Genomic DNA, 25,302 nt, shown 5'->3' on the forward strand with positions numbered 1-25,302 from the left:
GCAGATGACACACAGTTATACATATCAGCCAAACCAGATGACAAACCTACACTAAAGAAAATGGAGGACTGTGTTAAAGAAGTGAAGCATTGGATGTCATACAATTTCCTTCTGCTAAACAGCGACAAAACCGAGGTTCTCCTTCTAGGTCCAAAACCTGCTATAAATAAGGTATCAGATTGAATACATAATTTTGACTTCCCTGTTCTCCCGAGCTCATCAGCTAAAAATCTGGGTGTCAAAATTGATTCAGATCTATCATTTGATCAGCATATAGGTAACATTACAAGAACAGCTTTCCTACATCTTCGGAACCTCGCTAAGTTAAGAAATTCCTTATCCCTCCCAGATGCGGAAAAATTAGTTCACGCTTTTATTACATCAAGATTAGATTATTGCAATGCACTTCTATCAGGATGCTCCAGCAGAAACTTGAGTAAACTCCAGTTAATTCAAAATGCTGCAGCCAGGGTCCTCACTAAAACTAGAAAATTTGATCATATCAGCCCAGTATTATCGGCCCTTCACTGGCTTCCAGTTAAATTCCGTATTGATTACAAAATTATTTTACTCACGTATAAATCCTTACATGGTCTCGCCCCTGAATACTTGCAAGACCTCATCACACACTATGAACCAACAAGATTACTCAGATCTCAGGGCACCGGCCTCTTACTAGTACCCAGAATTCATAAGACTTCAGCGGGGGGGAAAGCCTTCTCCTACAAAGCCCCTTAGCTCTGGAACAATCTTCCAGCTAGTGTTCGGGACGCAGACACAGTCACTATGTTTAAGTCTAGGCTCAAAACACACTTGTTCAGTTTAGCCTTTGGCAACTAACCTCTGTCTAGTTTAAGGTTGTCATTTCAGGAACTCATGGACATGGAGAATCAGGGTAAACCTGGATGATGTGCTCACAATTTCTCTTGCTTGGAACGAAAGGATGTCTTTGCCTGAGCTCCTTCTGGTTTCCCTACTCCCAGTCTGTTACAGTCTGATCCGTCACTACACTAAAGAAAATATTCACATGCTCTTATTCTCTGCTGCACTCAACTAAACTAACTGCTTCCCTTTACTGTTTTACTGTTTTCTGAGAGAATGGTGGCCCACTGATGGAAGATTGTTTGCTGGATTCTCCTGCAGACCAGACCAGACCAGCTGCTCACCTTATTATTATTATTATGTAGCATAATGACACTTCATTGGTGATCATTTAAAATTCAATCTATAGTTTGATCAGAGGAGGATGGGTCCCCTTTGTGAGTCTTGGTTCCTCCCAAGGTTTCTTCCTCCAGCCTCGAGGGAGTTTTTCCTTGCCACTGTTGCCTTCGGCTTGCTTGCATTGGGCTTTGATTTAAATGTTCTGTTTTGAAACTGTGAAGCTGCTTTGTGACAACGTCAGTTGTAAAAGGCGCTATACAAATAAATTTGATTTGATTTGATTTGATAATCGGACTAGAAACGGGAGATAAACAACATGACACGACTAGAATGAGGACAACGGAGAAATGAGAAATGTTCGACAAACAGGAGGGACACAAGGGAACTTAAATACAAGACACAAACGAGACACACCTGGACAGATAACGAGGAGGACGGGTTAACGAATGACAGACGAGGAGGCGGAACAAAGGCGGAGACAGGGACGGAGACAAGGACAATAACAAACAAAGCCATGTGCAAATAAAGCACATGGCGGGGACAACAGACTTGACAGGACGAGGGCGTGACAGGTGCTTTATAAAGAAACTTGCCTTGCCTAGAGCAATATCCTCATCTTGATTCATTATTTTAACATTTGGAGGTCTCTTCACTGTCTAAACATCTCAGATGCCATGAGGACAGAACTCCTAGGCCATTTCAGATATTTTTGTGATATACAGACATATGAATTTTTTTTTCATTCAGGTGTTTTTTTTTTAAGCATTTACAAAACTTTCACCAAAAATAACTGGTCAAACCAACTACTGCTAGTTTCATTCTGCAATTTTGGGGAAACTAATTTTAAAAGACTATTTAGTTTACTTGGATTTGGATTGACAACATGTTACCTTGTCAGTTCTGTGGCCATCAATCTAACACCATAGTGGCTTATATAAAACATATGAAACTGCACAGCAATGTACCTAATGTAGTATTTCAGTGTTACAGGGCAGACTGCAGTGGAACTTTCATAAAGTTGCAGCTTTGAAATCACATATTTACAGACAACATAAAGAATGAGCGTTGAAGCCTAGATTAAGCACTGATGCAAACCTAACTTGCCATGTTGAGTTTTGTAGTGCCACATGTGATTCTTTGACACAGTTTTATTCTCATCTCTAAAAAGCATATCAAACAGGGACGAACTGTTGCATGTCCTTTTAATCATTGTGATAAAACATTTACTGTATTATCATCATTTACCTTTCACATGTCTAGGCGACATAAAAAAGTACAGAAACAGATTTAATTGACTCCATTATTACCACAGGAGTACTGTCTGTAGTTGGTGCCAAAGAATAGTGACACTGCTCTGCAGTTTAATATGCAGACTGATAATTTTGATAGTGAGTAAATGGACATCTGTCCAGAAAATATTGAAGAGGACATGTTTTTGAATAATTGGACTCTGTTTTATCTTAAATTACAGGCAAAATTATTGCTTCCATCTTCTGTTATACAGACAATAATTAAAGATATCCAGTCAATACACAATGTCAGTCGGTCACATCTACTTTTTAAGCTCAATGAAAAGTTAGTTTACACTTGGGGTTCCAGAGGCTTCCATAAACACTGTGATTAATGATCTGAAAGCAGCAGATCTCTTTGGAGCATGCGATAGTCAGACACTGAAAACAGATCAGCGAAGAAAAACAGTGTTCAATAATAGCTTTAATTATGTGGAGCCAATTCCTGTTTATCTAGGAAAGAATGATGAAGGAAAAGAGTGTTTTTCTCAGTATTTCCCAGTAAAACAAACAATCAAATCAAATCAAATTTATTTGTATAGCGCTTTTTACAACTGACGTTGTCACAAAGCAGCTTCACAGTTTCAAGACAGAACATTTAAATCAAAGCCCAATGCAAGCAAGCCGAAGGCGACAGTGGCAAGGAAAAACTCCCTCGAGGCTGGAGGAAGAAACCTTGGGAGGAACCAAGACTCACAAAGGGGACCCATCCTCCTCTGATCAAACTATAGATTGAATTTTAAATGATCACCAATGAAGTGTCATTATGCTACATAATAATAATAATAATAAGGTGAGCAGCTGGTCTGGTCTGGTCTGCAGGAGAATCCAGCAAACAATCTTCCATCAGTGGGCCACCATTCTCTCAGAAAACAGTAAAACAGTAAAAGGGAAGCAGTTAGTTGAGTTGAGTGCAGCAGAGAATAAGAGCATGTGAATATTTTCTGTAGTGTAGTGACGGATCTGACTGTAACAGACTGGGAGGAGGGAAACCAGAAGGAGCTCAGGCAAAGACATCCTTTTGTTCCAAGCAAGAGAAATTGTGAGCACATCATCCAGGTTTACCCTGATTCTCCATGTCCATGGGTTCCTGAAATGACAACCTTAAACTAGACAGAGGTTAGTTGCCAAAGGCTAAACTGAACAAGTGTGTTTTGAGCCTAGACTTAAACATAGTGACTGTGTCTGCGTCCCGAACACTAGCTGGAAGATTGTTCCAGAGCTGAGGGGCTTTGTAGGAGAAGGCTTTCCCCCCCGCTGAAGTCTTATGAATTCTGGGTACTAGTAAGAGGCCGGCGCCCTGAGATCTGAGTAATCTTGGTGGTTCATAGTGTGTGATGACGTCTTGCAAGTATTCAGGGGCGAGACCATATAAGGATTTATACGTGAGTAAAAGAATTTTGTAATCAATACGGAATTTAACTGGAAGCCAGTGAAGGGCCGATAAGACTGGACTGATATGATCAAATTTTCTAGTTTTAGTGAGGACCCTGGCTGCAGTATTTTGAATTAACTGGAGTTTACTCAAGTTTCTGCTGGAGCATCCTGATAAAAGTGCATTGCAATAATCTAATCTTGATGAAATAAAAGCATGAACTAATTTGTCCGCATCTGGGAGGGATAAGGAATTTCGTAACTTAGCGAGGTTCCGAAGATGTAGGAAAGCTATTCTTGTAATGTTACCTATATGCTGATCAAATGATAGATCTGAATCAATTATAACACCCAGATTTTTAGCTGATGAGCTAGGGAGAACAGGTAAGTCAAAATTATGTATTAAATCTGATACCTTATTTATCGCAGGTTTTGGACCTAGAAGGAGAACCTCGGTTTTGTCGCTGTTTAGCAGAAGGAAATTGTATGACATCCAATGCTTCACTTCTTTAACACAGTCCTCCATTTTCTTTAGTGTAGGTTTGTCATCTGGTTTGGCTGATATGTATAACTGTGTGTCATCTGCATAACTGTGGAAGGTAATGCCATGCCTGCTAATAACTCTGCCCAGTGGCAGCATGTATAATATGAATAGTAAAGGTCCTAAAATGGAGCCTTGGGGAACTCCAAATCTCATTTTTGTATGAGTAGAAGAAACATTATTTACGTTTACAAACTGATAGCGATCTGTGAGGTAAGACTTAAACCATGATAGGGCTGTTCCTGTTATTCCAACCATGTTTTTTAATCTTTCTAGCAGAATAGTATGATCAATTGTATCGAAAGCTGCACTGAGGTCTAATAGAACTAGCATGGATACACAGCCTCGATCAGAGGCTAGAAGAAGGTCATTTGTTATCTTAACTAAAGCTGTTTCGGTGCTATGGTGTGGCCTAAAACCAGATTGAAATTTTTCATATATGTTATTCTTATGCAAGTATGACCTAAGTTGTTGGGCCACAACTTTTTCTAAGATCTTAGATATGAAGGGAAGGTTAGAGATGGGTCTGTAATTGGATAGTACACTAGGATCAAGATTTGGTTTTTTGATCAGGGGCTTAATAACTGCTAGTTTAAATGCTTTGGGTATGTGACCTAGTCTAAGGGACGAATTTATGATTGTTAAAATGGGATTGATTATGACTGCTAATACTTCTTTAAATAGTTTTGTTGGTATTGCATCAAGTGTGCAGGTCGTACAGTTTGACGAGTAGATGATTTTCTCCAGTTCTAGCTGTGGTAGTGGGTCAAAGTCCTCTAATCTTTCTTCTATGTTTTGTTCTATATCATCCACACCAGATGACAGACAGGCTGGATTTGGTAATATGGTATTTATTGTTTGTCTAATATTTTCAATCTTATTGTTAAAAAAGTCCATAAAAGCATTGCTGGTGTGAATGGCTGGGATCTGTGGATCAGTAGCTGCCCGATTGTTTGTAAGTTTAGAGATTACATTAAAGAGTGCTCTAGGATTGTGTTTATTATTTTCAATCAGTGAGGACAGATGTGCTGAACGTGCATTGACGAGTGCCCTTCTATATTGGATAAGGCTATCTTTCCAGGCACAGTGATATACTTCCAGTTTAGTCGACCGCCATTTCCGCTCTAATTTCCTTACGGTTTGTTTTAGGATGAGCGTTTCTTCATTATACCAGGGAGCGAGTTTTTTCTGTTGTAGCTTTTTACGCTTAAGCGGTGCTACACTATCTTAAGTTGATCGAAGAGTGTTATCTAAGTAGTCCGTTAGTCTATCCAGCTCCAGTGGGTCTGCTGGACTACTGACTGAGGTCAATAAATCAGTGATGTTTTCAGTAAATTTAGGGGCTGTAGATGGGGTTAGTGAGCGCTTTAGATAATAATGTGGGCATGTACATTTTTTAAAATCTAAACTCAGTTCATATGAAATTAGGTAGTGGTCTGAGACTGTGGAAGACTGAGGGAGAATATTTAGGTTTTTTATGTTCGTGCCCAGGGTCAAAACCAAGTCTAGTGTGTGATTACAATAATGAGTAGGACCTGATACATTTTGTGTGAACCCAACAGAATCTATGATTAATGTGAACGCCTTTTTTAGGGGATCATCACTTTTCTCAAAATGAATGTTGAAGTCTCCTACAATTATTAACTTATCACATGACACTGCTAAATTAGCAGCTAGTTCACCAAATTCTTTTATAAATTCTGAATAGGGCCCTGGTGGTCTATAAATGTTTAATAAGGAGATAGTGTTCTTATTTGTGGCGGGGTTAATAATGTTAATGTACATAATTTCGAAGGAAGTACAGTTGTAACCATGTTTTTGGTTAATAATTAAATTATTTTTGTAAATTATACATAATCCACCCCCTTTGCCTGTCAGTCTGGGGCTGTGTACATATTTATAGCCTGTAGGAGTGGCTTGATTTAGTGCTAAATATTCATCATTTCTGACCCAAGTTTCACTAAGGCATAAAACATCAAGTTTCTGATCCATTATTATTTCATGTATAATGACTGCTTTAGAGTTAAGTGCTCTTATATTGAGTAGGCCAAACTTTAGGTCTGTGGGGATGATACTACCCTCTGTTTCTGATGGTTTAATAGTGATTAGGTTATTGGGGCACGCTGTTTGATATTTTCTGGGTTTAAGTTTGATTCGGGGGACAGACACAGTCTTGATACTGTAACAAATTTTTATATTTCTTAAAGCAAGCTTTGTAGATACACCCTTACTATGGGCAAACAAATGGCCATTATCTGTAAGTGTATCCTTAAAATCACTTACCTGTTCGCTGTGTAATCTACTTGCCTGGTTTGTGCTGGTGGGTGGGGTTAGTCAAGCCTGGCGAAGAACATCCTCGATGTTCCCAGAGAGAACTGCAGAACCTAGGCGACTAGGGTGAAGCCCATCCCGGCGGTAGAGGGCAGGACGTTCCCGAAAACACTCCCAGTGGTCGACGTAGTCCACGCCGACAGTGCCACACCAAACCCGGAGCCAGGAGTGGAGTGCGAAGAGCCTGCTGTACGCCTCACATCCTCGTCTGTAGGTGGGTAGGGGGCCGGAGACGACAATCCTGGCGTCCGTCTTCTTCCGAGCGGTATCCAGAAGCGAACGGTAGTGCTCCTTCAGGACCTCGCTGCGGCGGGCGGAAGTGTCGTTTGTCCCCACGTGGAGAACGACGGTGCCGAGATCCTCACGCTGCCGCAGCGCCGAGGGAAGTCGCCTGGCAACATCCAGGACACGAGCACCTGGAAGACAGGACACAGTAGCTTTACTCTTTGTGCCTGAGACTCTTAAATGTCTAACTATAGAGTCGCCGATGATAAGAATACCGCCCTGTTTAGTTTTCGGTGCAGGTGAGGGCCAGGAGCTGAGCACCTCAAACCGGTTAGTAGAGGTGAAGACTGGCTGCGGTAGAGGGGGAGACGACCTCGGCTTCCCACGCCCACGCTGACGCTCCCAGCTCGGGGCTGGAGTGAAGATGGCCGTCCCGGGGAGCCGTCGCGACGGAGGAGCTGGCGTGCCAACGGCCGCATAGGAGGCATCGCGGGCGGCCTCGAGCCTCGTCTTCTCCCGCTGGAGCTCCGTCTGCTTCTCCAGGAGACGCTGAATTCGGCGGCCCAACTGCTCGAGCTCCGTGCTGAGCCTGGAGAGAGATCGCTCCTCCGCGGTCGCCATAATCAGGAGATAAGGAGTTATTAATTGAGAGAAGTTATTAATATGAAAACAACAATAATAAAATGGTAGTGGTATTAACAGTGTACAACTAACACTAAGCACAACTAATAAGGATAAGTTAACAAGGTATTAACAGTAAAGTAAAGATTTTAAGTAAAGAGCTTAGGAACAGTACTAAACAGCAGCAAGCAAACAAACAAACTGAGCGCGCGAACTGTCAGCCGGAAATGACGCAATCTGTCAGGATCTGTCAAACAACTGAGACTCTTTTTTAGTGCATACATGTAAGGGAACAGTATCATAAAGTACATGGACATAGCCAGTTAAAGGAGTTTATGAAAGATGTGTGGGATGGTGAAAACTTTACTGAGACTACTGAAGTAGATAAGTCATCATTGAACAAACAATTTTTCTAAGATTTTTGAGAATTGTGATAGCAAATAAATAGGTCTATAATTGGAGAACTGGTGTCTGTCTCCACTTTTAAAGATAGGAATGAATTTTGCTATTTTCATTTTATTTGGAAATATACCAGGCTGTCCTGTTCCATAAGTTGTTGTGGAGAATGTAGGCATTGGTAGCAGCAATGTCCAAGAAGTGAAGAAACAGTTTTCTGTACCACTTCAAAGTTTTGTGCTGAGTTGTGTACTGCAAAATGCTAAACTTGCAGAGCAGATGTGGAAGGACCATGTGTTTACACGTTGGTGGTGGCAGACTTGGTTGACGCCGTCGTCTTTGCTTGGAGGTGGAGTATTTTCCACATTTCTGAAAGAAAAATAATAAGAAATGTGAGCTTCTGAGCAGTTACAAAGATTAGCTATACATGCCAACAGTCACTACAACTAATAATTACTTGTATTTCAAATACAGTACTTACATATGACCTATGTATAGCAGTACATAGCATAACAAGCTACATAGGATGACACTATCACATTCACACAGGCCATTTACACATGACATTACCACACTAGGCTAAACATTTACAGCCATAAGCCACACTTATGGTACTGGAGCCTCGCATGCTAATGTTAGCACTCTCAGCATGCACTCAGATTAGCAACAGGCTACACTTGAATGTCCCGTTTACACAACAGCAGGTTTTTTTTACATTAATTTATGCTTTCATATACAAAGGAATACTTATTTAATTTATTCTTTATTTTAATTTATCCGGAATTCGCGGAGTGTACACAGTAAGCGCGAAGCGTGGGTTTGTTTCATTTGAAAGGAAATATTTCACTTACCTATCACAAAAATCCTCCTTCGGATCAATCCGCTTCTCAAAATAAATCTTTCTTCGTCACTGTCCTCCCCGCTTTCGTCAGATGAGCTGAAATTCTCTTCATTTTCCAGAACAAAGCTCTCCTCCGCAGTGGCTCCAGCTCCCGTGAGTGCGACATGACGAAGCTCCACGTAAACAATTCCGCGACATGTGCTCTGTATTTGGGCGTTTTCATGCAAATTATCAGCCAATGATCCTCCACTAGCAGCTGCCGAATTACCATAGTGTTAACATATGAATGGCAGAACGCGTCTATGGGCGGAACAAAAAAGCTTGTGCCTCAAAAATGTGCCGGTTGTTGTTTACGCTTCTCTCACAAGAATATAAATATATATATCGTTTCATCCTGTATATAGTTGGAAAGTAGACCCTTCAAGGTTTCCGAGGTATGTTGTATTTTTTTTTTAGGATAAAATCTCGCAGAGTTATATACGTGTTTATGTGGAATTTCAATTTTATTGCATAGCCGACCTCAAAGGGTTAAAGGACAGACTGCAGATATGTGCAAATGGTTTATCTATGCATTCTATAATATTTTGTACCAATGTCATATCAGTATCATTCCAATCAGTGGATGATTTTTTTTTTTTTTACAATATCCTATATTTCTTTCGCATCAGTACTCCGAACAAAGATGGAATGAGAATTTTTAGCAACTCTATTTATATCCATGCCATCTTTATTTCTTGGCTCCACAATCTCCTTTGCTAAATTAAATCCAACATTTACAAAATAGTCATTAAATTCTGTTATTTTATTTATGACTGTATTATCTTCTTTTACAAAATTATTTGGAATTTCTGCTGCTCCAAATCCATTTTTAATAATGCCATTACAGCACATTACAAGTACCTTGAACATTACTCCTATACTTCTCCAGTAACGTCTGATAATATTCCTTTTTACTAAATCTCATGACACTTATTAATTTATTTTTATGTCTTATATTTATTTTCTGCTTCTTTAGTTCTTTGTTTTAAGAACAATTTATATAGAACATTTTTCCTTTTACATGTGTTTGCTATTCCCTTGGTAATCCATGGTTTGCCCTCAAATTTATGCCTTCTTGAAAGTTTTTTTAAAGGACAGTTTTGTTCATGAAGTTCAGCTACTATGGACAAAAAAGCCTCATATGCTTTGTTTGGGTCCTCCTTTTCATAAACCTCAGCCCAGTTTTGTTTTATTAAGTTCAACTTGAGAGCAGCAATAGCTTCTGGTGTTCTGTGTCTTATCACTTTAAAAATATATGTCCTATATTCATTTTGTACATTAAGAACATTTTGAAAGATTGCAAAAACAGGAAGATGGTCACTTATGTCGTTTATAAGCAATCCACCTATTATTGGACTCCCAGTTCTGTTTGTAAATGTGTTGTCAATCAATGTAGCAGTGTCTGTGGTTATTCTAGTTGGTTTTATGATTACAGGAAATGGGTTGTTGGTGTACATTGTACTGATAATCTGTTGTGGTTCTATGTCCATTCGGGCTTAACAAATCAATATTAAAATCACCACATTCAATTTGTACATTTTTTATCATTCAGTTTGTCGATCATCTTAGCAATTTTGTCATTGTATGTTTCTGTACAAGTTCCTGGGTGTCTGTATACACAACTGATTAATATATTTTTAGAATGTTTTACATTAATTTCTATAGTTACACATTCCATTATGTGTTCTATAGCATTTGACATACTTTTAACCATACTGCACCTTAAATGTATATCAACATACAGAGCAACTCCTCCACCTATTTTATTGTTCCTATTAATACTAAATAGCTCATATCCATCCAGTTCTACATGAGATACTTTCTATAGTTATATTTATATTATAGTTATTTTAACTATATTTAGTTAAAATAATTTAGTTATGTTTTTTTTAAGTTGGATGGTGACAAAGATCTAAGTGAGGAGGAAAAGGATGCAGTCTGGAATCTAGTAGACATGTGGGATCTCCCAGGCGTGACCTCTGACAACCGCAAATGGCTCTTCAACCACCTTCTTCAACATGCTGTAACAATCATTTATAGTTAAGTCTCTGATGTTTAAATATTCATGACAGTTTAGCAACATTTGACATTAAACACATAGCTAAGCTGAATTTAGATTTTTTTCCCCCAGGTCCTGGGAAGAACAGAAAGTAACCAACAGTACCTTAGCTTACAACACTTGCTCTATCTTTAATTTTTTTTACACTGATAGTGCAAGTCAGCATATACATTTATTTAATATGTATTGTATGTATTATGTATTTATTTAGGTTGTGAAAAATCCTCTATCCCCACCCCACTCAAAATATTTATGCTATGTTTCTAATAGATGGTTCTTGACCAGATATTGTGGCCCCTGGAAAAGACGAATGAGGACAAGGAGGATGAGGACTACCCAGTTGAAACCTGGTGTCCATAGCTGGATATCTTCGTGAGTTTATAGCAACAGGTGATGAAACACAAATTTGCTATCGTCACTGAATTTTTGTTTGAAATCTGAAAGTAAATGACAACTCATATCTTAGGCTAGTATTAAATGGGTGCTTAAAAATTTAGTAATGGAACACTGCATCTACTTTCAGTCATATTGTTTTAAAAAAAATCTTTGTTGGATGTAAGCAATGCTACTAAACTTTATTTTTGCAGCATCACAATCATCACTCAGGGGCCTTGTCCAGTTTTGGACCGGATGGGAGGTCCCATATTCTGACATGCAATTGGAGATAGTTCAGTGCTGTCTGCCCAAGGCATCTACATGTTTCAAGTCTCTCTTCCTACCTGGGCACTACACTAACTTTAATGACTTCAGGCAAGATCTAAGTGCATGTGTAGCAACCTGTGACACAGGCTTTGGCTTGGTTTAACAAACTGTCAGTCACGTTTTGTTGTCAGCTCCTGGAACCTGTCTTGCTTCAGTTTATTTTCAGTTAATAACATTCCGATTTGTTTTACATTCTAGGATGGTTTAGTAAACTTAGCAAACATGATAAGTTATCATCATCAACCGTGCATAACATCATCAAAAGATTCAGAGAATCTGGAACAATTGCTATGCGTAAGGGTCAAGGCCGTAAAACTCTACTGGATGCTCGTGATCTCCGGGCCCTTAAACGTCACTGCACCTCAAACAGGAATGCCACTGTCAAGGAAATAACAGAATGGCAAAGAGGAAGCCATTTCTAAGCAAGCTCCACAAGCTCAGACATTTGCACTGGGCCACGGGTCTTTTTAAATGGAGTATGGCAAAATGGAAGACTGTTCTGTGGTCAGATGAGTCATGATTTGAAGTTCCTTATGGAACACTGGGACGCCATGTCATCCGGACCAGAGAGGACAAGGATAACCCAAGATGTCATCAACGCTCCGTCCAGAAGCCTGCATCACTGATGGTATGGGGATGCATGAGTGCTTGTGGCATGGGCAGCTTGCATGTCTGGAAAGGCATCATTAATGCAGAGAACTATGTTCAGGTTCTAGAACAACATATGCTCCCATCTAGACGTCATCTCTTTCAGGGAAGACCCTGCATTTTTCAACTAGATAATGGCCAGACCACATTCTGCAGCAATCACAACATCATGTCTACGTAGGAGAAGGATACGTTGGGGATTGATTGACGCCATGAAATTTTGAAACAACATATTTTTCCCTTAAAATGATACATTCTTTCAGTTTAAACTTTTGATCTGTGATTTGTGTTCTATTCTGAATAAAATATTAGATGTTGGCACCTCCACATAATTGCATTCAGTGTTTATTCACAATTTGTTTAGTGTCCCAAACTTTTGGAATCTGGTTTGTATATATATATATATATATATATATATATATATATATATATATATATATAAACAAGTAGTTGTACGTTATCTTTCTTGAAAAATCATCAATACATCCAAACAAAACAATGCCATATCTGCAAGATATTACAATATTGTATATATCTCGCCTGCTAAACGTTACTATCTCTGTACAATTTCATAAAAACAATATATATATGTGTGGGTAAATGGTCTGGTTTTTGGAGTCATAACACTCAACAGAGTAGTCTTGTGTAAATTGTCATAGAAACATCACAGCATGACTACTTTACCATCTTTAACATCATTCAGTGCAGTTTACTGAGTCACTAAAATACCACAAAGAATCTTGTGGTTATTATTTGAAAAATATTTCTGATAACCATATTGTCAATGCGTAAAATTGTTATAAGTGATGTGCCTAACTTTTTAATTGAAAAAAAACAATGCCATTTCCTTACCTAATTAACTTGTGATTGGTGTCCACATGCACAAGGCAAAGAGGACTGGGGACGCTGTAGGTCCTTCCTACAATGCAACCAACACTTGCCAGTCTTTCAAGTATCCCAGCTGAATCTGCACCATGTCCCAGACTCTCGTACATTGGACTCTGTAACCCAAAGCCTTCAAGCAGCCTTTGACCATCCTGTGACCTAAAAGAGAGTGACCTAATCATTAAAATTATGTAGTAAGAGAATGTGCAATAATGTAACACTGCCATTTTGAACTGCAGCCAGTTTGGAAAACCCTGGTGTATCAGCATAGTGTGCCTTAGTGCAATAATGTATTTTTCAGTCTTAATATAATTAATAAACAAAGTCACTTGAGTGTAAACTTATCTAAATTTGGTGAATCTTTTTTGAAAGCTAGGACCAAGCTGTCCAGCTCCTCATAAGATACTTGGCTGTAAAAGCCTCTAACTGAGAGGTTCCATTCAGTCATTCGCCGATGAATTGTCTTCTGTGACACCCCAAGTAATTTAGATATGTTCGGGAAAGCCAGGCCCATTTCTAAAAGGTGCTGAAGGTGGTCTTTGGAAACATAGAGCTTTGGACGTCCTCTTGCTCCACCAACTGCACAAACCAAAATGGTGGTTCTTCTTTGATCCAGCTCAGTGCTGATGAGTGTAATAAGATTGTGAAGCCCTTCAAGAACCTTTTGGAAATATTCATAATATCTTTAATGAACACACTTATTTTAGAACACACATGAAACATTAAACTTTAATATGACATTAATATACATTAGAATGTAAAGTACAAAGGCATGTATTTATCATCAGAGATGGAAAGATCAATCACCTATATATCAGCACTTTTAGGCTGTGTTTACACTTGGGCTATGTTCAGACTGCCAGCTGAAATACAATTTGGGGCATATCGGGATTGTATCCCGAATTATTTTTGACAGACTGGACAGACAGAAAACACATGGAATGTGATTTTTGCAAATCTGATCCAAACTACATTTAGAAGTGGTTTGAAATGCAATTAGGATTGTGTTTGTACAGATGTATGTCTGTCTGGATGTACTATGCTTTTTTTCCATTTGTGAAAGTTGGCAACACTACCGCCAAACATTAGTTACTGACACCGACCTTTTTACTACAGCAACTGCCAATAACAGTGCGGACAGTCATCTCATCAGATCTGATTTGAGGATCATTTCCAATTTCCCTGCAGTCTGAACACTGCCTTTGAGCTCCAAAGTGCAGTTCTGTAGCTATAAGGAATCACAGACTCTCAGCCGGAGCTCTGAGTTCCACAGCGTTTTAATGAGGTTTTCCAAAAAGGAAAGAACCATCTATAATTTTTATGGTCAGGAGGTCAGTCCAAAGACCCTCAATCTAGTGTAAATAACTATAAAAATGTATTACATTTTGGCCACCTCTTGGGGGAATGTGACATAAGCAGCAAGTGATCTTATGAGCGTCATCTCACTGACACACAAACTCTAAATAGTCTAGATCAAGAGGTTGCCCCTGAAGGGCATGCTCCAACCTCATCTGTAATCTTTGCAAGGCTTCTCTTCCTATCATCACCTGAGAAGGAGATCATAAAATTTGACTATTAAAACCTCCCTCAGCTCAAACATCCATGGCCAGATTTAATATAGTGCCTGTGTCTGGATGGACAAATGTTGAACTGCATACATATGTTTAACTGAAATGGACCAGACACATAAAAACAGAACTATTTGTACATAACATTGGTGACAGGTTTCAAAGTCATAGGCTACACAGCACATTGTGAAGGTACAATTCCATCAGCCCCATGCAGGCTGCTGATCCCTCTTCCTGGCAAATATGGGCACTTTAGTATGAAAATTCCTAGTGGTAACATATTGAGTACTGCATTACTGCAATTATGCTGTGATCATTTTTAAAATACACGTGTAAAGGATCACTGCCTGTATTTAAGGAATAGAATTGTATGAACACAATTTTAAGCCAAATAAATCACCCTTGCATGCAACATAGTGTTACAAACATATAATAACTTTTCTTTAGGCCAATGGCTTTAATGTTGAAGACTGCCAGTTAAGTCAAAACTACTAGCAAAACAAGAGGAACTGCACAGTTTTTGTTATCATATGCTAGCTAATAAGCTGATGTCCTACAGTGTTTTTTCCTACTGCAAATGCTGACCGAAGCTCAGTAACTGCCGGTTTTATGTAGCTAGCCTGCAGGACCAAAAAGGATGGCAGGCAGGGCACTATAAATTCTGTCTGCCATTATACAAGACAACTGTGCTGCAGTCATATGAAAACGGGGGGATATAAGGGAGCAAACAAATGAGATCCCCTATGCTTGCTATGTTAATATACCCTTCCTGCACACTGTTTATCTAGTTGGCTAATTAATTGGCTAGAGCTATCCAAAACTAGCATGGCAATATATGACAATATATAAAACTATATATTTATAGCCTGCCTGTGTCTTCTTTATTGAAGATAAACCTTTTACAAAAAGAAACATGAACTAGCATTGTTACTTACCTGACTCTCCATCATATTTCTGGCTGGAATCGCCTTGATGGAGAATTGGAGAAGTTTACCAACAGCACGCCAAAGTTGAGTGACAGCAACAAATCTGTGTTCTGATTGGTTAAACAAACCTCAGGATCTGATTGGTCCAGCTAAAGTTTTCCTATTGGTCCATCAATTGGCTGTAAAAACAGGGTCATAAATCCGCAACTGCAAAAAGAGATTTGCATACACAGCAGATAAGGCGAATGTGCAGATTTCGCCCTCCTCATTAAAACACTCCCACCGTCACATTTGGAACCTCAAAAATGTTTGCACTTGCACATTTTAAGCCATCTGAGAAGTACTGATTCACACATTCACAACTTTTGATTTACAAATGCACATCTTTTCTACACATTTAAAAATAATTATTTTAAGTATTTAAATATTTTTTCCACATTTGTGAATTTAAATTATTATTATTGTTGTCGTTGATTTAAATGTGTGCATTCCAGTACATTTGTGGATTTGAATTTTACGTGTATGTAGATGCTCAGATAGAGTTACAAATTCCATTACATTTGTGAGTATTGTTTTACAAACTCAAAATCTTTTTGACCCTATTTTGGCTCCATATATGGGAGACACGTGGCAGAGTGAGATATTCCTGCTGTGGGTAAATTCAGCTCTGAAAAGAAAACACTTTTATAACTAAGTAAAACTACTCAGTTCCACTAAACCTCACTCGTCCACAGAGTGGCTGGGCTCTGGGAATATGAGCTATTTTACACTCTTCTAATTGATGCTATTTAAAGCACGTGTGTAGATGCTGAAATGACCTTGTGCACAGTTAATGACCTTTTGGGATTGGGAGGGGGAGGAGGAGGGGGGCTGAACGTTATTAATGAACAATGAACGAGGTGTGATTGGCTTGGCCATGCTCCGTCACCATTATTTTTTCGCCACCAGATGGCAGTAACGTTTCATTTTCTTTAATATTAAAAATATTGTGGCGAGCACCAGAAGAACAAAGGGGCTTCTTCGCTTTTCTGCTATTCCTGTGCCCACCTGGTGGTGCACCACAGAAACTGCACCTATACTGACACAAGCCAGAACACCCCCTCAGAAAGGAAAAATAGCCCAAGGTCATTAATTCCCATACCTATCTCGGTCATGGTGGCCACCCACAATAACAATGCATAACTGACATCACAAACCAGAGCAACATAACATCACTGACTAACTGAAACCATTAATAACTAGAACATCTAAGCATCAGTCCCATGAGCCTCTGCTCCAGTGGCACCTCCCATTGGCTGCCACATAGCCCCCACCAGAAGGGGTTAGTCGCCCACGACAACCCCATCGCCCAAAACAAAGTCTCTCAAGTGTCCCGGAACCTGTCTTAGACAAACCCGTCTTAGATGGGCATCGTCCAGGTTGGTACATGGAGTACCTCCAGTACCCCCATCTCCAATGGTCAGTGAGACAAGTGGCTGATATGGTGAGAGTCTGTCCTGGTGCAATACCACCATGCGCCCCCAGCCGGGCATGCACACCCGATACACCACATCTGACAGTTGTGTCACAATGTCAGCAGGCCCTTGCCTGTGACAACAAAGCTTGGGGGACACACCATTCTTGCGGACTGGGCAATACACCCAGACCTTATCCCCTGGCACAAAAGCCCTCCCCCTGCACCTGGAGTCGTAGGCCGCACTCCAGCTTCTTCCTGGGCTTGGCGAGTGTAGTCATGGGCCACCTGTAGACGTTCCCTCAGCCTCTGAAGGTAGTCCATTTCATTCCCTCCAACAATCTCCGGCTCAGGTGGGGTCCACTGGTCCACTGGTGTGCAGAGCTCCCGCCCAAACATGAGGGCAGCAGGTATGCACTGGCTGGACTCTTGGACAGCAGTTTGATAAGACCAAAGGACCAGGGGCAGATGTTGGTACCAGTCGCATTGGTGTTTACCTGTGAGGATGGTGAGTTGAGTAGTGAGTGTGCAGTTGAATCGCTCAACCAGACCATCACTTTGGGGGTGGAGTGGTGTTGTCCTAATCTTGTCCACCCCAAACTGCCGGCAGATCTCCTTAAAGACCTGTGACTCAAAGTTCCTCCTTTGGTCACTGTGGAGTTTGGCGGGGACCCCAACGCGAGTGAACATCTCCTCCACCAGCTTTCCTGCAGTTGTAGTTGCACTCTGGTCTGGTACCGCATACGCCTCAGGCCACTTTGTGAAATAATCCATGGCCACAAGTATGTACCGATTGCCTGAGTCAGTGATGGGGAAGGGAACCAAAACATCCACTCCTACTCCCTCCATTGGGGCCCCCACCAACTACCGTTGCAGTGGGGCACGGGACCGCTGAGTTTGTCCCTTCTGGGCTGTACAAGTGTCGCAGCAGTGCACATGTAACTCCACATCTTGTTGGCAGCCAGGCCAATAGAACCTTCCCCTCAGACGGTGGAGGGTCTTAGCGTTCCCATAGTGTCCCGTCATAGCGATTGGGGGATTAACAGCTGTAGTATGTCCTTACCCTGTCCTGGAGAGTGCAATCTCCGGTACAGGAGGCCATCATGGATCACCAGGTTGCCCCACTGGAAGTAATAGGCTTTCACCTTGGGTCCTTGTGCTGACACCCCATCCACTCTCCAGTCAGCCCCTCACCTGAGCCAATACTGTGTCTACCTCCTGGTGATGCCAGGAATAACTTGAACAGCTGCTACAGTCACTGCTAATTGGCCCCGTTCTTCTTGCCGCTGGCAGTGACAACACTTTTCTGCTATGAAGGGACGTCTGGAGAGGGCATCAGCATTGCCATACTGACGGCCTGCTCGATGCTGGATCTCAAAGTCATATGCCTGGAGTACTTCTAACCAGCGAGCCACTTGGCCCTCCAGATGCTTGAAGTTTAGGAGCCAAGTCAGAGAGGCATGATCGGTGCAAAGGAGGAAATGGCTACCCAGCAAGTAGGGACGGAAGTGCCGTACAGCCAATACTACAGCCAACAGCTCACGTCGAGTGACACAGTACTTTCTCTCAGCTCGATCCAAGGTGCGACTGAAATAGGCCACAGCATGTTCCCCACCTCCAGACTGTTGGCACAGGACAGCTTCAACCCCTATGTTGCTGGCATCGTTGTCCAAAATAAAGGGTCGTTGGGGATCTGAATAAGCCAAAACAGGGGTCTTTGTGAGAGCCACTTTGAGTTGGTCAAAGGTCGTGGCACATGTGTCATCCCAACTGAAGGGCTGGCCCTTGTTGGTCAGGCGGTGGAGATGACTGGCAATGGTGGCAAACCCTTTGATGAACCAGCAGTAGTAAGATGCCAGTCCTAGGAAACTCTGAAGCTCCCTGACATTCATGGGGGATGGCCAGTCCTGAACCACAGCCACTTTGGCGGGGTCAGTGGCTATCCCACAAGCGCTCACCACATGCCCCAGGAAGGTGGTCTCCCTCGCCAGCAGCTGACACTTTGTCTGGTTCAGCCGCAACCCAGCTTGCTGTATAGCAGTGAAGACCTCACTCAGGTTGGACAGCGCTCTGTCGAAGTTGTTGGCATGCACCAGCAGGTTGTCCAGGTACACAACACAGCGGGTACGGGGAATGTGTGCCCGTACTCTTTCCATCAGCTTTTCAAATGTTGCCGTAGCATTGCAGAGTCCAAATGGCATCAGGTTGAACTGCCACAGCCCTTGTCCCAGGGTGAAGGCAGTTTTTGGTCTAGCTTCAGGGGCAAGCTCTACCTGCCAGTAGCCACTGTGCAGGTCAAGGGAGCTAAACCAGCTGGAACCTGCAATGTGGTCGAGCGCATCATATATCCGTGGAAGTGGATAGGAGTCCTTTCTTGGTGACAGCGTTGAGGGGGCGGTAGTCTACACAGAAATGCCAGCGGCCATCCTTCCTCCTCACCATGACAACTGGGAATGCCCACGGACTGTGAGAAGGTTCAATCACACCGGCAGCCGCCATCTCGTGGATCATATCCTCAGCCACCTGTCGTTTTGCAAGGGGTAGCCAGTGTGGGCGAAGGCAAATAGGCTGAGCTGAACCGGTGTCAATGGTGTGTTGGACTAGCCCAGTCCACCTGCAGTCTTTGTCACTGGCAGCAAAGATGTCTATGTTGTCATCCAGGAGGCCCTTTAACTTGTGGAGCCAGTCAAGGGTCAGGCCGGCCCCACTGCATTGCCATAGGTCATGGACAGCCATGGTTGTCTCATCGGATGGGAGGTTGGCAGACCCAGTCATTGGGGCTTGGATGAGAGGTGGCAATGCTGGGTCACAGGCAGTAGTCGATGTGGCACCAGGATCCAGTGGCACCTCCCATTGGCTGCCACAATATAAATGGTGTATAAATGATGTAACGATAGAATTCATATGAATGATGTATTTCTTACTCATTACCCTGAGAGCAAGGCGACAGTAGACCACTTTTGACCCACTGAGGGCAAAGTTGGAGGTCCACTAGTGTTTTACACAGCGTTTTCTGGGCAGACCACTCCTGATTAAACAGAATTTTAAACAAAATGCAACATTTTACAGTGCAATTTACATTTTTTCCTTCATTAGGTTATTTTGTTATTCTTTATAAATAATATTAGTAAATAATTTTAGTCCAGCACAGTGTCAACATTTTTAGCATTTAATAATTTTATATCAGGCTCATACTCATTATTATATCTCTCATAGTTGTTGGTAATATTTGTATTAGTGTTTTTTCCAGAATAAAAGTCTCTGTGAATGTAAAATCTGTGTGAGGAGATTATAAATGAGTTCTATCCTGTACAGGACAGTAATCTGAGTGGTCCGATGGTGGACCAGCAGTGGTCTACAGTCAGTGGTGTGCCAGTGGACCGATATATGCTCGCTGTCTGGGTATTGTTACAGTGGAGTTAGCAGATCGATGAGGAAATGAAGTTACACTGTGATCACTGGCTCCTGCTAATGTGTTATATTCACTATGGAGACAGTAATGTGCACAGAGACACAGGGCAGAGGGAGATATACCAGCTGTGGGCTGGGGATCTGACCATTTCTGCTGATTATTTGTTGGAGCTGAACTCACTGCAGATGAATAACTGGTGTCTGAGAGTTGTGTGGAGTGGGAAGCAGGGATTTTAACTACATCATGATTTTAAAACAAAAACACCACTGAAATGACCCTCAAGCTATTGTAAAGGTGACATTTTTTACATTACTCAAAGAACTTACCCTTATTTTATTTTTTGCTGTTTGCATTTTTATTTAATGATAGGAAGGAACATGTTCATATATTAATTTGGAAAAATCACTTTTATATTTGTTAATTTCTTTCTTTCTTTCTTTTTTATTTTCCTTGCATCCCTAGGGGGGTGCTATCATGACATTATGTATCAGGTAAACTGATACATTGAAAGCACTGCTGGAGAGAATTTGGTGAGATTTCAGCTCAGAGTTTTAAAGTATATAAAAATTTTACAATTATTGCATTAAAACGATAAAAATGGTTAATGGTTAGTTATTTATGTGGAAGTTTAATTGACATAACTTGTGTATTATTGGAGATATTACCATGTAAATGTAGGCAGTTGTGGCATGCTACAACTAACGTGTGTGAAGCTAACCCCCATTCTCTACCTTCTCTGTGATTTTATGGGTAATTACAGAGGCTAATAGAGACATACACGAGACAGGGCCTAATTTCTCACTGTTTTTGAGTTTATACATCCAGAACTTTCTCCCAATAAAATGCTCCACGGTTGGTACCAGCATCAGGGTGTCTCAAGTAATTATTCCACAACACACAAAACAACGCAGAGAGAGGGTGGCTGGGTCCTCTTCACACAGCAGCACAAGCAAAATAGGACCGGCTCCACTTGCTAAAGGAACAGGGCACCTACAGTTCTGTAAAAACGTCTGATAATAAAACAGTGCTGTAACAGAGGTCCAGTCGCCATGTTTAAATCCAGAGAACCCATCCTCTCTCTCTATGGCTTTAATAATCAGGAGGTTTGTCCTGTTTTAATGTAAAGTTAAAGTTAAACAGAGATAAAGTGGTCAGAAGTTCACTTCTCCTGAGAAACCTGAATTACTGACCTCTGGCCTAGATTTTTATTTTTATTTTTTTCAGGTTTGATTTTGGATGATGGAAGAACCGGAGGCATGTTGAATTCTGGTTTATTGTTGGGGCTCAGATCAGAATCAACAACATCAGAGTAAACACAAAGATAAAGTTCAGAAAGAAAACATATCAGGAAACTAAACTAAAAGAAGAGCTATAAAACACAAGGAAAGCCATGAGAACCCAGTCAGAGCCTCCCCCCACCCTCTGGATTAAAGGAGCCCCCAGTAAAGACCTGCAGGTCACACTCTGTGTGTGTGGACCCCCTCTGATCAAACGCTGGTGTTGATTTACTGAGCGACAGTGAGAGAGAGCTCCTCTACAGAGAACACACTCCTACACTGTTTAATACACACTCTCTGTAGAGGAGGGGTCCACTATCTCTACAACATCAACTCAACCTTCATCTGATCAGGGGCTCACACACTTCACACACAGAGGGTTAACTTCAGAAGTTTGCATTGGGATAAGGAAACACTGTAACATCCGTCAGAGAGTCGTATTGGGTAAGATTCTGATGCACCTCCATGATGACAAGTTTATTCACTCCTCCATACACCTGAGAGAGAAAGAGAGAGAGAGAGAGAGAGAGAGAGAGAGATGAGGATGGTACACTGTAGTTAGTAACAGTGAAGTTCTGTTCCCTGTTCAGGCATGATAACCACTTTTCACAATAAGAGTCCCTAGAGAAATTCTTTACATCTGTCTACTGTGGAGGAATAAATATGATTATAAATAAGTAAATGTACAAATAAATTGTATAATATAGACATAAAAAAAATCATAAAATAGACATTAATGTGATTTTCTCTCTTTATAAATATGTTTACTTATAAATGTATTGATTCTGTATTTCCACAATTATTCATTCATATTCATAAATTCGTATTTACATATTTCCACATTTCTACTTTTATTTTGTGTTTCTGTGTATGTATGCTAATTTAGTCAGTGTTCCTACCCTCAATCTAAGGCAGGATTGGTCTCTTTAACAAACCAGTATAGACTCAGTGTCTCTGTCCAGAGGGAATTAACACCAGAAATAAATAAATGTAGAAATGTGGAAATATATAAATATTTTAATAAATAAATGTAGAAGTAAATCAATAAACAGAAAATTACACTTATTTTAAACATAATTTAAACAACAAAATGTATTTATTCATTTTATTGATTGTTCTATCAATTTTTTTTCTTTTTGTGTTGGAGGGGCTGTCAGCTCCTGAAGCTACTGCAGCATTTAAGGTGGAACTGTAAGTCTGAACAGAACTCTGCAGAATGGGAATCTGAACTGAGCTCCATATCACAGAAGAGTGAGGAGAGGGGTAATCTCTGACTGTGGAACTCTTCTGAAGGAGAATGAGGCTCTAAATGTAACTAAAGTCCAGCAGCTCCTCTGATATCACTGCAGACTGGTGCAGAGCTGCTACAGAGCGGCGCTAGTCGCCTGGAAATGAAGCACTGCCCTGTTTTATTTGTGTTCTGATGATGTATCAGGGTGTTGAAGGGTCGTCCTGTGTCGTAGAGGGAGATTTAATCACTGCGCCCTGTAACTCAGCCCCAAGGGGCGAGAAGACACTCAGAAATAAGGGCGGGGGGGGGGGGGGGGGGGGGGTAAGAAGTGGGCTAAATTTAGGGCTGCTGGGGTAGTGTCAGCTACAGATGCTCCGCCCACAATTTGACTGAGTCTGTTACTTTCAGTGCACTAACCTGGCCTCACTGACAGGGTTCTGATTGGCTCTCTGTACCTTGTGTATTGTTTTGTACTGGCTGTGCTAATCATCTAACCCGAAAGACTGCCTCAACATATCAGGCCAAAATAGCTGACTGTTACTGATAATTCTGCACGTCAGTCAGATTACTTTTCCTGCAGTAGTAGGTGGTTCTTGGACACGTTAAATAGTGAAAGATATCAGATTCCCTGTAGAGACTACAGCTGCGTTGCAGCATAATGTAAAGCTTCCACAAGGGGGCACTCATATATGTTCATTTTTGGCTTGTGTCTGTTATTAATAACTCATTTATTATTCCTCTCAAACAACACAGTCTTAGCCAGAACCTAAAACGTCCTTTCAGCTTGTTCATGTTTTTCTGGGGATTACTCACTTATTACCAACAGACAAACCATAATCACATCATATAACATTTAATTATACCTTGATTTTGTAGTTCCACCCTGCAACAAGTTGGTCTTGGTACGTCAGAGCCTTAAAAGGAGAAAAATACCTTCCAAGCGTGCTCTCAACTTCAGGCTGTAGCTGAAAAAAAAGTATTTAAAAATATATCAACAACAACACAAACAACAGTAAATCAGAATAATACCTAATTATACACAGACTGAATTTCAGAAATATACACAGACCTTCTTCAGTTTAATTAAACCAACAATAAACGTTAACTCCTACTGTGTGTCTAAAGTATCCAGTATAAAGTATTTTTGGGTTATATACACTCTTGTTTTAATAAACGGATTTGCATTCAGTTATAAAAATGTATAAACAGAAGAGCTTATAAAGTGTGGTGTACACTGTTTATAAAGCATCATGAGTTATTGTGGCGGTGGTACGAGTTTAAATTCAGATCAATGAAACCATTAATACACTACAACACAACAATTCCTGCTAGAATCTGGACCACTGTGACCCTGAGCAGGACGGAGCACATACAGACGACAGTTCAATAAGTTACAGAGAAAAACAATATTCACATTCTTGCAGATCTCATTCACGGACTTGTCAGCGTTCTTCCACTTTGACCATCCTCCAAGAACTGGAGAGTTTGGAGCAGACTCTGCAACCGCGAACAAGACAACAACGAGCAGGAGACAGAAGCGAGACGCCATGGTGCTGAGGAGAGTCTTTCAGGAGAAGTGACACCTCTGAGTGAGTGGAGTGTAGTTCTGAGAGTGAGTTCAAACTGCTGTAAAGGTGCTGTATTTATACCTGCATCTTCATCACTATCACCCTCATCTCTCAGCACAGGAACCAATCAGAAATTAAAACACACCCTGAGGCAATAATAAGAGCCTTGCCTCATTTTCCTGTGAAACCTGTTCCTCCAGATGTTTGGAAACATGCTTTATTTTTCTTATTAAAATATTTCTCTGCAGAGAAAGTTTCTTTAAGATTTACTGGAATATCTCAACACAACATCTCTGAAATCCTTGTTATGTGAGTGTATATTGTCTCTGAGGCTCTGTGTGGTGTGTGTGTAGTGTCTCCGAGGCTCTGTGCATGGTGTGTGTAGTGTCTCTGAGGCTCTGTGTGGTGTGTGTAGTGTCCCTGAGGCTCTGTGTGTGGTGTGTGTAGTGTCTCTGAGGTTCTGTGTGGTGTGTGTAGTGTCTCTGTGTGTGGCGTGTGTAGTGTCTCTGAGGCTCTGTGTGTGGTGTGTGTAGTGTCTCTGTGTGTGGTGTGTGTAGTGTCTCTGTGTGTGGTGTGTGTAGTGTCTCTGTGTGTGGTGTGTGTAGTGTCTCTGAGGCTCTGTGTGTGGTGTGTGTAGTGTCTCTGTGTGTGGTGTGTGTAGTGTCTCTGAGGCTCTGTGTGTGGTGTGTGTAGTGTCTCTGTGTGTGGTGTGTGTAGTGTCTCTGTGTGTGGTGTGTGTAGTGGCTCTGTGTGTG

General features: G+C 41.1%; 2 protein-coding genes across 2 annotated transcripts; both read right to left on the reverse strand.

The window, feature by feature from the left end:
• Positions 1-2,688: 2,688 nt before the first annotated feature.
• Positions 2,689-9,115, reverse strand: LOC136700446 (uncharacterized). The gene is made up of 3 exons (XM_066675814.1): positions 8,790-9,115; positions 8,075-8,307; positions 2,689-7,527 (listed from the first exon to the last, which is right to left on the reverse strand). Exons 2-3 carry the CDS (start codon positions 8,090-8,092, stop codon positions 6,700-6,702), a joined length of 846 nt encoding a protein of 281 aa, XP_066531911.1. The 5' UTR covers positions 8,093-8,307; positions 8,790-9,115; the 3' UTR covers positions 2,689-6,699.
• A 12,631-nt stretch (positions 9,116-21,746) lies between these two features.
• Positions 21,747-24,579, reverse strand: LOC136699090 (cystatin-A5-like). Its single transcript, XM_066673538.1, has 3 exons — positions 24,394-24,579; positions 23,843-23,944; positions 21,747-22,245 (listed from the first exon to the last, which is right to left on the reverse strand). Exons 1-3 carry the CDS (start codon positions 24,526-24,528, stop codon positions 22,135-22,137), a joined length of 348 nt encoding a protein of 115 aa, XP_066529635.1. The 5' UTR covers positions 24,529-24,579; the 3' UTR covers positions 21,747-22,134.
• Between the last annotated feature and the right edge of the window lie 723 nt (positions 24,580-25,302).

This window comes from Hoplias malabaricus, chromosome 6 (genome assembly GCF_029633855.1).
Source record: "Hoplias malabaricus isolate fHopMal1 chromosome 6, fHopMal1.hap1, whole genome shotgun sequence".
Lineage (NCBI taxonomy): Eukaryota > Metazoa > Chordata > Actinopteri > Characiformes > Erythrinidae > Hoplias > Hoplias malabaricus.

What these genes read in the sequence shown, in the direction of transcription:
- LOC136699090 (XM_066673538.1), bottom strand. Translation starts at nt 24,528, where the DNA reads ATGGCGTCTCGCTTCTGTCTCCTGCTCGTTGTTGTCTTGTTCGCGGTT. An exon ending in TGAATGAGATCTGCAAGAAT is followed by an intron (nt 23,945 to 24,393) that starts GTGAATATTGTT and finishes CTTTTTTTTCAG; the next exon opens with CTACAGCCTGAAGTTGAGAG. An exon ending in GGTGGAACTACAAAATCAAG is followed by an intron (nt 22,246 to 23,842) that starts GTATAATTAAAT and finishes TTTCTCTCTCAG; the next exon opens with GTGTATGGAGGAGTGAATAA.